The following is a 17,935-nucleotide window of genomic DNA, read 5'->3' as shown; positions in this document are numbered from 1 at the left end:
TGTTTTGTTTTTAGTTGTTTCTCTGGAGTTTGTAGTATACACTTCAACTTACTGAAGACTATCTCTGAATAATCATATCAATTTACATCTAGTTTAAGAATCTTACAAACAATAACGAAATGCTTCCATCCTGCCCCATACCTTATGCTACTAATGTCATATAATTTATTTATACATACTAGAAACTTCATAATATATTGTTACGATTTTTACTTTCAATTACCTTTTAAAGAAATTTTAAAATGAGGGGAAAAAACTTTTATATCTTTCCCACATATTTACTGTTTCTTTTGATCTTCATTCCCCCATAGAGATCCACTACTTTGAACTTGTATCGTTTTCCTTTTGTCTAAATATTTGCTAACAATATACTATATCAGCCCTCTGTTTGTTGAAAATAGTCTTTCATTCACCTCCATTTTTGAAACAGTTTCCCTGGATATAGAATTCTAGGCTGTAGGTTTAAAGATGTCACTCCATTGTCTTTTGTATTACACAGTTTCTGATAACAAAACTTTCTTTTATCTGTTCCTCTGTAAGTAATTCTCTTTTTTCTTGGGTTGCCTTTAAGATTTTCTCTTTAGCGCCTTTTTTCAGTAATTTGACTTTGGTGTATCCTGGTGAAATTTTCTTTGTGTTTATCTGTTTGGGATATAGTAGTCTCTTAAGGATCTGTGATTTTTACTTTTTTTTTTAATATACCAAATTTGGGGAAATTTTGGCCAATATTTAATTCTTTCTCTGTGCCCTATCCCTTTTTTCCTCTGGGACTGCATGTTAGGTGCAGTTAGGTGTTTGATATTGTCCCTGAGACTCTAGTTACTGTTTTCTTTTTCCTTCTCCAGTCTTTTTTTTTATTTTTCCCTTTTTTCTGTGTTTCATCTTGGATCATTTCTATTGTACTTATGGTTCAACAATCCTTTCTGCTATAGTATCTAATCTGCTCTTGATGCCAACAGATGAATTTTTCATTTCATCTCTTCACTAAACTTATTTTTCTTAAAATATTGGAGCATAACCATTATTTTAATATCTTTGGGTGTTTATAACATCATCTCTATTATTCCCCAGACTGTTTTTACTCATTGATTTTTCTCTTAGTTATAGGTCATATTTTCCTGCTTTTTGATACTCTTATGATTTTTTTATTGAATGCTGAATGTTAAGAATTTTATGTTGTTGATTCTAGTTTTTACAATCTTCTTTTGAAGAATGTTGGGCTTTGTTATGGTGTGGAGGGCTATTTCTTGTGCCCAGTTTGATCCTTTTAAATTTTGTATTTAAATTTTGTTAGCCTAAGTCCGCAGTTGCCGTAACGCTCAGGATTAGCCACATCACTGACACATAGCCCTCTTTAATCTATATCACTTCTCTGATGAACTAGGTCTCCCCATTAAGGCTGGCTGAAATGCAAATGCCTCCCAGACTTGAGTAAGCTCTGAGGAATATTCAGTTTGCAGCTTCCAGGTAGTTCTTCATTTGAGCTTATGGAATTTCTTCTAGCACATCTATATCTTATTATTCAGTACAAACTGAATGGGGTCCTTATACAGATTTCTGAAGTTCTTTTTTCTTTGTAGAGCCCACCTTTCTAGTACTCTGCCCCATAATGTTAGGTGACTCAAACTCTCTGAATTCTGACCTCTACCTTCTCAAATCAGCAAAACAGTTATTTTCTTGGTTGGAGCACCTTTTCCATGATCTATGGTTGAGACTGTGCCTACAGGAAGAGGCCCAGAGTGATTGCAGGGCTCATCTCATTTGTTTCTTTCCTAGCAGGATCAAAGACCTAGACTACCTGTTGTTCAGTGTCTAAAACAATTATTTCATGTTTTATGTAGTTTCCTTTCTTTTTTAAAGATAGATGGTTAAATCTGATTTCTATCATCCTAACATAGCTCAAAGTAGAAGTCCTTTCTTATGTTTCAAAAATGAATCTCTGAAAACAGTTTGGCAGCTCCTCAAAAAAGTTAAACATGATCACCATATGAACCAGGAATTCAACTCTTAAGTATATATTCAAAAGAACTGAAAGGAGGGACTCAAATGAATATTTGTATACCCACATTCACAGTAGCATGATTTGCAAGAGCCAAAATTTGGAAGCAATCCAATGTTCGACAAAAGATGAATGGATAACCAATGTAGCACATAAATATAATAGATTATTATTCAACCTTAAAAAGGAATGAAATGCTGATACAGACTACAACTGGATTAATTTTGAATACATTAAATTTTGTGAAATAAGCCAAACCTGAAGGAAAGATATTGTATGATTCAGTTTAGATGAGGTACCAAGAATAGGTGAATTCACTGAGATATAAAGTAGGATGGTGGTTGCCAGGGACTTGGGGGGGGGGTGGATGGCAAATTTAATGTTTAACGAGTAAATTCTGGAGATCGATGGTGATGGTTACATAACATTGTGAATATACTTAATGTCATTGAATTGTATACTTAAAAATGGCTAAAATAGCAAACTTTTATCTATATATATTTTACAATAAAAAATTACCAAAAAAGGAAAATTTCCATCTATAATAAAGGATTTCTGACAAATCTTTCAAATATTCTAATAAAAATCTGGCTTCAAAATTTGTGTAACACGACACATAAATGCAATGCTGCAATGCATGGTTACAAGCTAGATCATTTTGGCATAATGTATAGCATTGGCCCAATTGGCAAAACTCAGATAAGATCTGAGGATTAGACAGTAGTAACTTATCATTGTGAATTTCCTGATTTTGATGACTGTACTGTATTTACGTAGGAGAATGCCATTGTTTATAGGAAATACACTCAAAAGTCCAGAGTGATGGGGCATTGGGTTGGCAACCTAATCTCAACAGGTCAAAGATAAGAAAATTGTTTGTAATGGATTGAAATGTTTCTCTAAGTTTTTTTGTGGTTTCAAAATTTTAAAATATAGATGAAAGTATTAAAAACAATTGTATAATATTATCACAGATTTGGTTAGAGTAGAATTACCTAGAGTAAAATCACAGTAAACTGTGTTAACCATAGTAATAAGTTGAAATTTAAAAAATTAAAAACCTTTACAAATTTTACAAGAAGATAAACTATAACTGGGATTGGATGCAGTAAAGAACAAAGTCGCTGTTTCACACTGAAATTCCATGTATTGCTTTACAAGAGAGTAAAAAGGTAAAAAGACAAAACCAAGTGGAATAACAAGCACATACACAAACTTGCCAGCAAATGTCTGATAAATGGCCAGAAATCAACTCATACTTACACAATGGTTTTTCCAATGTGCAAAAATGATTTCTCTACAAATTCTCGAACACTATGGACTTCCCCAGTAGCAATGACAAAATCCTCTGGCTCATCGTTCTGCAACATCAGCCACATAGCCTAGAAAGAGAGAGAGGCAAATCCAAGGTAGAGTTGTATCCAGTTGCCACTTGAGAATTATAATGTTATCAAAAACACGTAATTGGAGGGGTGCCTGGGTGGCACAGTCAGTTAAGCAACCAACTCTTGGTTTCAGCTCAGGTCATGATCTCGAGGTCTTGAGATCAAGTCCCAGATTGGGCTCTGCTCTCAGCAGAGTCTGCTTAAAATTCTCCCTCTCCTTCTGCTCCCCCACCACACATACACTCTTTCTAAAATGAATAAATCTGTAAAACAACAACAACAACAACAAAAAAAAACAAAAGCAAAAACAACCCCACACATAATTGGTAAAAGGTAAACTGAGGCACATTAAACTTTTTTTTCCCCAAGAGTTTACCGGAGCATACATCAGTTCAAACAAGGCAGCACTAAACCAAGGGTGGTTAGGAGCACTGCACCAGTAGGGACTAGAAGCAGGAGAGCAGACACTGAAGGAAAGTAAAGACATTATGTGATTGGGAACAGTTTACAGAGTTGCCTTGTTTGAAAAGCAGAAGGTTTGTGACTGGTTGTTCTTAAGTATCATTGTGCTGGTTTTGAGTGCACGGACTCTGGCTTAGGTTTGGTTCACTTACATAGGCTATGAAGGCATTAAAAGACACCTTAGTCAAATGGCCTCCTTGTTTGAATACTTTGACATGTATGGCTAGAAAAAGATCATGAATTTAACACCATATTCAAACACAGTGGTTCTCAAACTTTAATGTGCATCAGGATCATCAGGGGAACGTCTCAGCATAGATGCCTGGGACACAGAGGTTCAGCCTCAGTAGACTGGATGACACGTTTTAGGTATCTCGATTCTCACACAGCAGGTCCTTGGGCTATGATTTAGGGCAAAAAGATGTTCAAGAGCACCTGTGGCAAAGAAACTTTTTAAAAAAATTTTATTTATTATTTGACAGAGAGAGAGAGCAAGAGAGCATAAGCAGGGAGAGGGGCAGAGGGAGAGGGGGAAGCAGACTCCCTGCTGAGGAGGGAACCCACCTGGGGGCTGGATCCCAGGACCCTGAGATCACGACCTGAGTGGAGGCAAATGCTTAACTACTCACCCAGGTGACCCAAAACTTTTTGTAGTATGTTTAAGAAAAGATGAGTTTAAAAAGAATTGCCCAATTTTCCTTTATGTCATGGGTGGAAGGTAAGAAAAAGTCATTTAAAGACAGATGATTTTCCTCAAAAGGAGAACCAAATTTCCTAACAATAAAGTTGGAAATTTTCCAGTGTGTCAACATCAAAAAGCAAAGTAATCAAGAATCATTAAAGGGAAAATAATTACATAACAAACAGTACTGGCACTTTTAAAAAGTTATTTGAGTGGCAACGAGAATGTCTGCACCGGAGTTCGGGGTTCTTCAGGCAGCGTTTCAAGGTCAAGTGCTCAGTGCGTGCATCACACTGGTGCACGTCGTCAACAGGAACGAGTAGTCTAGTTGGGAAACAGGGCAGCTGCAGGTGTGAGGCACAAACGAGTGGCAAGGGTCACAGCCTGGCTCCACTCGGTTATAACGACGTTTACCAGCAGCACACACGACTGTAGTCTCTATAGCTTGGAACTCTACATTAATATTCATGATTTTGTTACACAGACTGAAGATGTAGATTAAAAAACCAAAAGTATAGTGCGTACCTGACTGCGGTATGCTTCTAAGAAAAACCCAAGCCCAAAACAACAACTGGGTTTTTTTTTTTCATCATTCTCACCCACTCTTCAAAATAAAATAGGTAAAAAGAATAGGCATAAAACGAATAGGCACTTCATTAGAACACAGTCCCCAATATTATGTGTATTAAACTCTTGTTCTAACATTTAAAGAAAACTGTGCTAGTTACACAACCAGTCTCCCTCGCTGCCATCAGGTAAGCTGAAAAATCAGTTGCTGAGGCCAACAAGGCAGCTTATTTTTTCTCAGAGGATGTAACCCAAAAAAGTTTAATTCCTCTTTACTCCTTTGAATTTGCAGCATCCTTCTAGAAAATAAAAAATAAAAAACAAATATTTCTTTTACTTGAAGTTATTTCTTGTGAATATTTTGTATTTTTGGTCTATCTTATGACTTTTATTTATTTATTTTTATTTTTACTTTTTTTTAAAGATTTTATTTATTCATGAGAGACACACACACACAGAGAGAGGCAGAGACACAGGGAGGAGCCGAGGGAGAAGCAGGCTCCATGCAGGGAGCCCGATGCAGAACTCGATCCTGGGTCTCCAGGGTCACGCCCTGAGCAGAGGGCAGACGCTCAACCGCTGAGTCACCCGGGCACCCCTATCTTAAGACTTTTAAATCATATTTTTACTCTATGGAAGATGAGACTTTTGGCAGTTTTATGTGTCTTGGCGGTGGGCACACCGGTGGGGGCAGTGGCAGTAGACTCAGGTCAGTGACCCCTGGGAAGTAACTAGAGAAGCGTCCTGCCACTGATGCATCACCTGCAAGGGTCATTTTCGCATGAAGAGATGACAGCTGATGTGTTTAGTCACAACACTTTCAAAATTCACACTAGTTAAATTAGTGTTGATAATAAAATTTGATCATTCTTAAAAGGCACACACCGCAACATGGCCTCTTTTCGGGCACGGCCCAGGAAGTCTCTGTGCCTCCCTGCACGCAGGGCCCTTGCACACCAGGACGGCGCTGTAGGCTGAGAGGAGGCGTGGGCCGGGAAGGCGGCCGGGGGCCCCTGCTGTCGCGGGCCCGGGCACCGGGCACTGGCGGAGGCTGGTGGGGCTGGCGCTCTGCGGCTCCCGCGGCCTGCAATGCCCTCTGGTCCCATCTGTCTGGAAGTTGGCCTCTCCGAGCGCCCCAGGCCTGGTCCCTGGGATGAATGCACATTAGTTCACTGAGTTGCCGTGGGACGAACGGCACAGGGTATCGCTGGCCTCAACTGAGCCTCCCTTCGGCCAGCCTTCCCCAGCTGCGCTGACCCTCCCGGCTCCCCTGGGCGCACACGCACACGCACACGCACGCACACACACACTTGTTTTGGCTGTCTTCAAAAATACTTCCAAAGTTTGTAGGAAAAACTAAATTATGCTTCTGGCTAGAATTTCTATTTGAACATTTTTCTGAAGGATTAGTGTATACACTTACATGTGTTTTACTCAAATTTCCATTCTAAAAATAACATTTAAAATAGGTCTTTCAGGACTGCTCAGCTTATTTTATTTCTTTTGAAACACTATGTTGCGCTAGAATGGTTTTGAAAAAATTATATTTTTAGTCATGTGAAAGAAGGCAAGAGCTTGCTAAAAATAAAAGGAGAAAATATGATTACTGGTTAATAGTGGATTACTTTAAACACTGGGCACAAATTCCCTGGTACTTGTTTTGTTCCCCGACAGGAATCTGGGGATCAGTAGGAGCCTCTCACTTTCACTAAAGTGAGTGCCAAGAATCCGCTCTTTTCTTTTCCATCAGACTATCTGCGGCCTTTGACCTATCAATTTCTAGGCATTTCCTCTAAAGTTCATATTGTACCAGACTCCAGTCTGGGAATGGGAAGGGAAAGGATATACAACTCCAGATTTATTTGTTATTACTGAATAGTTTACTGGTTTTAACAGAGGGAAAGGGCTTTGTTTAAATTTCCACTGAGCATAATGAATGGTTATTGACTGGTAAATGAAGAACAGGTGACATTCTGGATTAGAAGATAAATGATCTTGTGTTCTGGTGTGATAATGGGTTAGTAATTTGCCACAAAGCCGAGGCCCAGTGCATCCCATCATGATGCTAGATCATGTCCAGGACACAAAGGCCCCTGTGTGAGAAGTACTCAGCCATTCACCTCCTTAGACAGCTGCACACGTTGATTTGGTCCATTTATTCTCTGATGGATGGTACAACTGAGGCAAAAGCTCACCACTTCTCACCTTCCTGTTCACATGCTGAACACATGACCCATGACACAGCCAGGCCACAATCTGTGATCAAATCACCACGCGGTTTTGGGTTCTGACTACAGAAACAGTTTTGAGGTTACGTGTTTTAGATGTCAGTCCTCTCTCTTTGTTTCTCAAGGAATGAAGGAGAAAGGGGAGAGTCTTCCCACATTCTTTCAGTGCCCTTTAAGGATATGACTGACTTATCCACTTCCTCAGATACTTATTTACTTTCAGCCGTGACCTGATCACCAGTGCAAACAAAAAAATCTCCTGCTTTTTAATCCATCCCACAGGGAGGAAAGACAATCAGTTAAGGAATGTACCGAGGCTTCAGATTCTTCAACATAAGAATGTCCCTTAATGGCAAAGGGACAGTGCAGTTTTCAAATCGTGTCTTGCATTCCCTGTGCTTTTAAGGCACATGAAGTAGAGAAGAAATCTGACACCATCCCATTGACATTTGAAGGCCGCGTGGAGGTAGTTATAAATATTAGTTAAATCTGGACATGTGTTCTCTCGTAACTGCGTAATTACAGATAGAACCTATCTGTTGTATAGATCTAATTTAAAGAAGTCAAAATAAAACTGTAGAAAATTCGAGTAAAAACACTGCCTCCCACAATCTACTCTCTCACCATTACAGATCATGAACTGCGAAGTAGGCAGTGAAGGATCAGTCCTCCTTCCTGGATTCGGTAGCTGCGAAGGCTGTTCACAGCTGGACCAGTGAAGGAGAACACCCAAAGTACATCACCACAGCCGACTAACTACACCTGATTCCATGCATGCCTTTTGGGGTGTGATGTGTGTTTGTCTTAAAAATCTGGATTCTACAATTGCTTCCACCTCGCCATTAACCTCCAGTTCAGTATCCAAGCCACAAACACTTATTAACTGAGCTGTCATCCATGAATAACAAGATTTGTTAATCAAGGTTATGTTTAACTATGCTTATTTGACTGCTGCTTTTTCAGCCCTGTGCTTTGTGCTTTATGTGCTACTGTCATAAAAATAATCTTAAAACGGAACTACATATATATTTATTTCAGGGGAGAAAGTCTATGAAATAATTCTAATAAAAATCATAGGAATTCGAACAAATGGATATGAAAATTCCCAATAAAAAATGCCAACTACGGCTCCATTCACATACATTTTTGTCTTTAAACTTTGTTCAGTAGCTGTTTTCATGGCGACAGCCTGGTATTCATGGTTTGGGTTAGGACTTCCAGTCGTCTGGCCCTAGGTCAGGCCTTGTGCTTTGCAGTGCCCAAGGGGTCGGTCTGAGGGTTAGCACGGGAGACTATCCACGACTATGACACAGTTGGGAGACAGGTACCATATAACTATGTAAATTAAACTATATTAAGAAAATCATCTCGCATAAAACCGGTGGCTGGCCTTGAGGACTTCTCAATCTATTAGTTTTCTTTATGGACAAAAATACTCTGGTTTGAGGGCTCCTTTGATTCAGAGCCCTCTAGACACTTGAAAGATACTGAGTTACTGAAGAGGAAAGGAATCATTAGATAATAAATTAATAAAAACAACAACAACAACAACAAAAATAACACAATTTAGAAAGCAAGAGAGCTCTTACTTCCAACTTTTGTTGGTAGCACATTATCCTATGTTGGTATAATATGCACCAAAAGAAAAAGGCTGTGCCAAAATCTGCCCTGCCCTTGTTGCCTTCACTCTGGCCAGGTACGCCGATCCACAAATTCCAAGGCTGGGGGTTAGTTTTTCTCATCCCTGAATGAGGACTGAAAACCTAGAAGCTCCAAGTCTTGTGGTAATCATTCTGAATCAATTTTTCGGGCATATAATATGCAGATTCAAGTTACATATTTATTTCTCCTATCAATCTTTGAGTATATTTCACTCGTTTATTTGTTGCATTTCTTTTTCAGGCACACCAATTATGCTCATGTTGTATCTCCTTTCTTCTCTCTTCTATGCCTATTATACCCTCCCTAACCATTTTTACACTTGTTCTTTTCCGTATTATTTTATGTGGTTTCTTCCTGCCGGTTCACCTGATTGTTTTCAGTAACATTTATTTTAAAATTTGTTGCTAATGCGGCTTCAGTTTCTGGACCAATTTGCTTTGTCTCTTCCCTGTCTTTCCTGATTATTTCCAGCTTCACTCTTTCATTTATTTTCTTTAAGCCAGGGGTCAGCAAACTTTTTCTTAAGGGGCAATGCAGTAAATATTTTAGGCTCGTGAGCCATACGGTACCCGACACAATTAGTCAACTCTGCTACTGCGGTGCGAGAACAGCCAGAGAGACAGAACAGAAACAAATGGGCATGGCTCTGTTCCAATAAAACACTATTTACAAAAACAGTCAACTGGCCCATGGACTGTAATTTGCTCATCTTTGCTTTAAGCAAACTGAATAAAAACATGTTGTGTATGATTTTCTGAAATCGATGGAAAGGAATGAACTGAGCTCCAGTCATGTATCTTTCTTTGAATAATACTCCTCATGGTATGTGCTACTCATCTGTTTTGCCCCCTTTCTTCTCCTTGCAGTCCTCTCTTCACTCCCACGTCAGGTATAGATCCTGGGGGTAGTGTCTTCCAGTGATTAATACTATGTGAACAAGGCTGGGTATGTGCTGAAGAGTCCCCGGAGGAGGAGGCCCAGGAAAGCACATCGAGGGCAGCCCGCGGCTGCGTTTCAACCTCTGTCGCAGCCCTCTGTTCCCTGCCCCGGACACGGCCGCCCTCCTTTCTCAGCACTTCGTCGGCGAGTGCGGCTCACAGAACAGTCGGTCCATCCCAGGCTGCTCTAGTGCTACCTGGCAGTTATTGCTTCCTTTCTGCCCCTCCCTCCAGATCACAATCTGCGTCGCCTCTCAGCTCGGAGGCTACACCACAGATGGCAAAACTGGTTCCTCCTCCAGTGGTGGCTCCCTGCCACTCTGCAGCACAGAAGCGGGCGTCTGTAAACAGAGTCTGCATTCCTATGTCATATCATTTTGTGGCCGTTTAGGATCGAAAAGGAACTTGAGCAAAATCTACAGCTTGTGTGTATGTTTGGCATAACATGTTCTGAGTGAGTGCACACGGAATTATTTTATTGATGTGACCATATAAATAATATGCAAAACGACTTTAATGAAAATTCCACATACAAATAAACCCACTTGTCTCATGGTGCTTAAGAAGCCACCCTAAAACCTAGGGGCTTAAACTTCTTTATTGCTTGGGAGTCTGTGAGCTAGAAACTTAGGAGGGCTTGGGGCAGATGACTCATCTCTGCTCCTGTGGTCGAGGGGATCCGACCCGCTCCCCTCACAGGTCTAGGTCCTTGGCGCTAAATGTACCTCAGTTCTCCTTCATGTGTCCCCCAAACCTGGGGTCTCTCATCATCTTGCCCAAGCTTTTTTGCAAAGCAAAAGCTGCAAGGCCTCATGAGGCTTTGGCCTGGAAGTGACCCAGACTCACTTCCTCTACATACCCCTGGTTACCCGGTAAGCCCAAATTTTAGCAAAAGGGAAACACATCTCCCCCTTGATGAGAATGGCAGAGTCGCAGTGCAAAAGGTCCTGTCTAATGGGAGGCATTATTGTAGCCATCCCTAGAAAAAAATCTACTTGCAAAGGGCTATCTTGTGAAGACAGTAACATAAGCTGATTGTTTCAATACATTAATGAAATGACCATGTTTGCCTTTAATATAAGCATTATTGCTTCAGCCTGTGGTTTCTGCATAGAGGTCCGTCTATCTTGAATATGGTGCGGTGTTAGGTTTCTAAGAGGGCAACAGTAACTCACAGACTAACACCTGGAATATGGAAACTCACTTTCAGGTCACTGCAATTTAACAAATGCTCTAACTTGGCCCTAACATCATTACTGTCACAATATACTTCCCAGAAGTGGTTGTTTCCTGGAGCGTGCCCAGCCACCTACCTCACCCAGGTGTTTCCAATTACCTGTTCCCACTCGCATACCCAGGTAAGCCATCCTAGAATTAGTTCCTGGCTCAGCAGGAACAATATAAAAGCTGTGGGCGCGCAGCCGGAAGTTACTCTATACTCATGACCACCTGACTGTCCATCTCCCTGCTCGTGCTTTCTGGCCTGAACACATCCTTGGGAAGCTAGCTCCGACTCTTCTGTGACCTTATCCCTCAAGCCTGCCCACCACCTGGTCCTGTGCCTCGGTCTGACTCTGACCTTTGGAATCCAACTCCTGGGCTGGTTCTGGGCTCCCTGAGTAACAGGTCCTAGCGTCGCTATACCTCTCTCAGTTCCAGGTTTGATAATCACTGTTGCCAGTAAATAAAGACGACACACGCGCTCTATTATGTGCATTAGGGAGATGGAGATGGGACACTACCAGCTTAGTCTAAAGCAATGCTGCCCGATAGAAATACAATGTAAGCCACATATTGAATTTAAAAATTTCTGTTAGCCACACTCCAAAAGTAAAAAGGCAAAACTAATTTTCAGGTTTCATTTAGCCCAATATATACAATATGTGATCATTTTAACACAAAATATCAAGATATTCTGAATTATTTTTCTGTGTGCTAAGTCATTGAGGTCCAGCACGTATCTCGCATTTATTTGCTGCATCTCACTTCAGACTGGGCATGTTGGGCGTGCTCAGTGAGCACATGCAGCGGGGTGACCACCTGCAGGTCAGAGGCCAGGCCCGGAGTCGGTCGGCCTTGTGTAGGGAGGGAGGGCCCGGGTACTGCGTGATGCTCGCCCTAAGTCTGTTTGCTCCAGCTGCCACAGCTTCTGGAAGGGCTTCATGGAGGCCCCCTATCTCGGCAGCAGAGCTGTAGGAATAATCCTCCTCCCCTCCCCCCTTTGTAACTGTCTCCACCTCCTGACTTTCCCTGTGGTGATTTCATCAGTGATATCAACTAGGAGACAGCCTGAGAAGCAGCGTGACCAGCTCCTATTTTATGAGCACCTATATTTGAATGTTTGCCTTGAACCCATACAAACGGGCAACAATACCACCTCTCTGGGTATTCGGCCTACCTGGGGAGCAAGTACCTAGAGAGCCCCGTACAGGTATGTGGAAAGGCAGTGTTGAAGAGGAGAGGCAGGAACTCCTGAATTTTAGGGTGCATCAGAATCACCTGAAAGGCCCGAACACAGGTTGCTGGTGTCTTCCAGCCCAGTTTCTCATTCACTAGGCCTGAGGTGGGGCCTGAGATGTGCATTTCTGAGAAGTTCCAGGGCTAAGCTGAGCCCGCTGTCTGGGGACCACACTGAGAACCACTGCTTTTGGGTGGAGCTCAGATTTGGAATCAGATCCTCCTGTGTTCAAACACCGGCTCCAGGACTTAACCTGGTAACTTCTGGCAGGTTCTCTAATCTTCCAGTTCGTCAGAACAATAATAATAGTACTTACTTCATACGGTTGTTCTTAGGATTAAATAGGTCAATATAGGTAAAGTGCCTGGAACAGTGCCTGGGATATAGTGAGTGTTTGAAGACTATTAGGTATCATGATGATGATGGTGACAACGATAATTACGTAGCCTGCGAGGGTTATTGGTGCCTGGGAGGATCTAGTTTCTCTCCATGATCAAATTTTTGCACCCATATATGGCATGGGGAGGGAGGACTGAAAGGGTGGAGTGAACTTAATCCTGATTCTATTAGTCAGAGCCACAGAATTTTATAGCTGGAAGGGGCCTCAGAGATGTTCTCATCCAATTCAATTCATTTTAGAGGTGAAGCAACTGAAACCAGGGAGATTACGTGACTTAAAGTCACATACTTGGTTAGTAGAGCTGGGAGTAGACCCTCGATTCCCCTTCTAGCATTCTTTTTACTGCATTAGATGAACACGCATCTTCATGTAAAAATTCAATTAGAAATGGTTGTTAGGAATAGCTGCACGGACGGCTGTGGGCTAGCCTGGGGACCCAGTTGGTATTCATGGAAAATGTGGGTGCGAGTGCCAGGTGCCGGGCGCTCTGCTACAGTCTGACAGTATCTCAGGGGAGGATAAACAAGGCGGATGCTACGCTTGGCTTATGGACCGCCAACATGTATATACGAAGAGTGTCTTAAAAAGTTCAACATTTGATTTAAGAAAGAACTCCTGAGACATAAACCCCAGCAGTACCCAGATGACAGTGGGTGTGGACGCGTTCTAAAACCTTTCTCCCAGGCGACACTATCCTTATCCACAGCTCTTGCTGAGGGCGCGGGTCAGGAAGCCATGGGTAAGCCAGGTGGCCTGGGTCTAGACGGCCTCTCCTCCCCACTCCCTTATCATGGATGCAGACCTGACGTCTTCTGGGCCAGTGAGAGCCTCCAAAGAGTCCAGCAGGAGACCCAGAGACTGAACGGGTGGTAGCGCACCGAGCACGGGTGCTGCACCCCTGGGTCAGCCAGTGCCGCTGAGGCCAAGGGAAGGCCTGCGGGAGACGCGGAGCCGAGCACGGACGCGTGTTTGGGTGGAGGAGTGAGAAAAGACAGACTGCAAGGCTGGGGGGCAGTGAGCGGGGAGACGCACAGACAAACTGGAAAGCGGACTTCACCCCCCAGTTCCCGTCAAGTACCCCGATACTCTTACGATAAATCTCTTTTTCCTTGAATTTCTCTGAGTTGGCTTCTGCTTCTTGTGCCAATGAACTGAGATGATGACAGCTACAGATGGAACAGGACTCTCGGAACTTTGCTGACTCTGAGTGTGTGGGACCCACCATGTCCCAGGCTCTGTACTCGGTGCGAAGAGGCAGTTCCAGAGGCGACAGGGCACCCCTGGGGCAGGCCTCCGAATCCACGCAGAAGGCTGCCGGGGGCCAACGCAGCCCCAGCGACGTAAGGCCAGTGAGACAGATGCCAGCAGGAAAGGAGGCACGGGAGCGCAAGGGAGGAGTCGGAGGGTTCAGAGGACTCCTCGACTGAGTCGTAATCCCAGCGAGGACGCACGCTCCCTGCCCGGGCCTGGCTCCCCCGGAGACGGCCGGCTGGGACGCACGGACCATCTTTCCAACTGGGAGGCAGTGTCTCATTGAACCTGTGCATGTAAACTCATTTCAAACGTGTTTCTCCACAACGTCCTCATTCACAAAAATCAGGATTTCAAATTGAAAGTCACTCTCTCAACACTCTTAAAACTATACTTGAATGGATTTGGATTTCATCATTATGCCTTTAATTCTGGGTTGCTAAATACAAGAAGATCCCAACATAAACAGTGCTGTTCTTTTGGGAGGTCAAAGTGCCCTTATTGACTTGATCTTATCCGTGAGCAGAACGCTTCTGTAATCATAATTATTTCCTAGATGCTGACTCTGTAATGTCCTTTATTGAATGAGATGAAAAGGGAAGCGTTTTATTTAAGACATTTACTGTAGCAGCAATATTGGAGCCTGGTGATAGGGGAGGAAAGAAACTCCACTATATATAAAAAGCAGTAATTTAGGGACAACTTCCCCTCCAAAAAGAGCCCCTCCATACTACTGAAAATTGAACAAAAAGCCCCTTTGTGTTCTCCAAATAAAAAAAAAATATATCAAGAGTGCTCCTAAAAGTTCAATTATTTTGAAAACACATAGATGGTGACAGGAGATTTTTGGAGGGAGCATTTATAAATCCAGGTGAAATCTAGAAAAACAAGCCTTTAATACATTGAGTTAACATTTTCCAAATATTTAACTTATCAGGTATTTGGAAATTCCAAAATGTCCAAGAAATATTTCTAAAAATCTCTAGTGAAGCTCACCTCAAATTACCAGACTCTGGAGGAAAAACATTTATTTTTGGTGACTAAAATTTCCAGGAGTCTGACGAGTATCAGTGACTGCTCGAGATCCGTTATTAACAATAAAAAATTGTCCATTACTACGCAACTCCAAAAGTAATGTCATTTAGCAAACACTAAAGGTCAAGAGCTGAGGAGCAAGAGATCTTCTCTGTTACTATAACACAACATTTTTCACATTCACTTCATATGAATGAACAATGTCTTCATTGTTTTCCTGAACACTAATTTAGTGTTGTATTTTTTTGCTTGTGTCAATGAGTGTCAAAATATTGTTCTTTAAATACATGAAAGTATTTGCATAGAGCTTTATTACTGATCTTCAGATGTTAGCCAGGGGCAAAACACAACAGAGACGCTCCAGTTGGGAAATCTCACTACCCATGAAAAGCAAGAGTCTAACAATATTCTGCTTTTCTGCCAATTTTTTTTCCTCCCCAGTACACAATGGTTTATTTACCCCACAACTGGCGAGGTTGGAAGTAGCGTGGAGCCCGGTACAGCCCTACTTCCCCTACAGGAGGCAGGGACTCCAGTTCCCTGAAAGTGAAACAGAAAGTCTACAAAAGGACACAAAACCCTGAAGAGGAAGCTCGGGGATCCTGGCGTGAATCACCGCACGGTCCACACCGGCGACAGAAAGCCAGAAACCCGGCGTCGCCCGACACTGCGGTGGGACCGGGCGGCTCTCCTCCCACCGGCCTCCCTGCAGCGCCCGTCGCCGCCTGCGCCCACCCGGTGCTGAAGGCAACGAGGGCCCCGCTTCGGGGCTCCAGGCGACGAGGGCCTGTCCCAGCGAGCAAAGGCCACGCTCGCAGGCGAGCCGCCAGACGGGCCCTTCGAGTCAAGTGGCGGCTCGCAGACGCAGGAGCTCGCCGGCGAGGAGACAACGGCCACAATGTGCTTATTGAGCACCGAGGGCTCCTGACGCAAGCCTTGGCTGGGGACCATCTGCGCCCCATCCCTTCAGTCTCCAGCTTTCAGAGAAAGAGAGCACCTGGGAGCGGCCTCTACGAGAGACGGACGCTGGCTCCACCGTCCGACCTGCCAGCGCCTGGGTCAGGCCGGGGCTAGACGCCTCGCCCGCACGGGCCGGCGCTCCTCCAGGCAACGTGGCTCCTCCGTCTCGCTGCACCCACTGAGAGTACAGCGGTGTTAGCAGCCCTCGACCTGACACCACTTCGAAACGAGACCTTTTTTCTTCTCTGAGATGCTAGTAACGTCGGTAGCTGTTTTGCAGGCAGCGCCCTCGATGCAAGGAGCAGCTGCTGAGCGTGGATCCAAGAAGCTGGTAACTTCAAGCACTAAGGCGTCCGCAGGCGGAATGTTCAGGATGCCTTGGCTGCTCTGGAAGAGAAGCAGATCCGCAGCCCCATTTCTACTAAATTCCTTCTAAGATCATAGAAGGACGAACGCAAGTGGGTGAGGGTGACCAGTGCCGTCAGAGCTTCAGGCCGTATTCTAAGATGTTGCCCACCGTGGGCCATCGGGTCATCCACGGATGTGACAATAAAATAAGGAGTCCTTTGCCGTTAGGCCAGCTCCGACATTCAGGGCGTGTCTTCTGGAATAAATCCTCTTGAACAAAATTTTAAAAGAACAAATTTAGTGCAAAGTCCAGGGAGAGGACCATGTAGTAGTAAGTGGGCTGAAGAATCAGCGAATTAAGTCTTTAAGAAAGACAATCAGTAAAGCAATTCTCCAAGGGCACGGAGATAAATTCCCAGTGTCTCCCCACAAGTAAACCAGCTGCCAAGTGATAAATCCTCTAGTCCCAGGGCACTATCCTCACTATCTGCTTAGGCCTCCAGAAGCATGTGTCCACAGACATTAAAGAGCTTGGTCAGGGAGAGAATGTACATGCTTGGCTGTCGTGACAGTTACACAATTGTTCCTGCCTTTCTTTTTCCTTTCAAATAGATTGCCTATGTGTGACGGACTCCAGAACAAACAGGGACGGGGGAAAAAAAATCAAGTGTTGTATTTCTATCAGTGAAACGGACTGCAGGTTTACCCGGGAGGGAACATCCCAGCCATCCTGCTGGCCGGATGACCCATAAAGCAGTGAGAACCAGTTTCTTAGTTTGCATGACTCACTCTTGTCTCCAACTCAATATCAGATTGGTTTAAAACGTTTGCTAGTAATGGTGAACGTCCCCCCCCCCCCCCGCCCGCCTGGGGGGCACAGATGTCCCGTCCGGTTGGAAGAAAGCAGCACCACCTGCTGAAACTCCCGTCCACTGTAGCTGAGACAGCCGCTCCTCCCCAGCACCCCACCTGCCAGTCTGGAGGGTCGTAGGAGAACAGAACCGGGCATCACAGAACCGCCTGCTTCTCAGCGGATTCAGCTCCTCATGGAGCCACTAGAGGTGGAGGTTAAGACCGAAGGAGCCAAGGAAAGAAAAGTATTTTCTGTTTTTTTTTTCTTTTTAAAATGATCTTATTCCCAGCAGTAAACAGTGCTGCGATCTTAGGAGCTTTTCCTATGAGCACCTGGGTACTTTCATACAAGATAGGAGACAATTCTTTAGAACTGGGGCTGTGGTGTGAGACTGAATACCAAACACACCCTGGAAATGAAGCCCTGGAGCTGGATGTGGGAGCTGCGAGGATCCCACGGCAAGAGATGAAGGCTGTATGTTTATTCGCCTTTGCAAATGAACTGTTTTTACAGGAAAATAGGCAGTCATAAGGACAGTCTTAATATTATGTAGTGAAAAGAACTCGGACAGAAGTCCTAAGACTCTGGGCTTGTCACTTGAGGTCAGCCACTTATTTCACTCTTGATTTTCTTACACAGGTTACGGGGTTTTGGGTATCCCATTAGATAATCTATTGAAAGCACTTTGTGATCTACTGAATGTTATT

The 17,935-nt window shown here is 43.6% G+C and overlaps 1 protein-coding gene across 1 annotated transcript in view; it reads right to left on the bottom strand.

The window, feature by feature from the left end:
- Window positions 1–17,935, bottom strand: part of GMDS (GDP-mannose 4,6-dehydratase) — a 578,975-nt gene that overhangs the window by 108,722 nt on the left and 452,318 nt on the right. The window contains exon 8 of the mRNA XM_041772059.1: window positions 3,263–3,381. Within this exon, the coding sequence (XP_041627993.1) occupies window positions 3,263–3,381 (119 nt within the window). The remainder of the gene's footprint in view (window positions 1–3,262; window positions 3,382–17,935) is intronic.

Source organism: Vulpes lagopus, chromosome 10 (genome assembly GCF_018345385.1).
Source record: "Vulpes lagopus strain Blue_001 chromosome 10, ASM1834538v1, whole genome shotgun sequence".
In the NCBI taxonomy this organism is placed as follows: domain Eukaryota; kingdom Metazoa; phylum Chordata; class Mammalia; order Carnivora; family Canidae; genus Vulpes; species Vulpes lagopus.
This window is presented reverse-complemented; position numbering and strand designations above follow the sequence as displayed.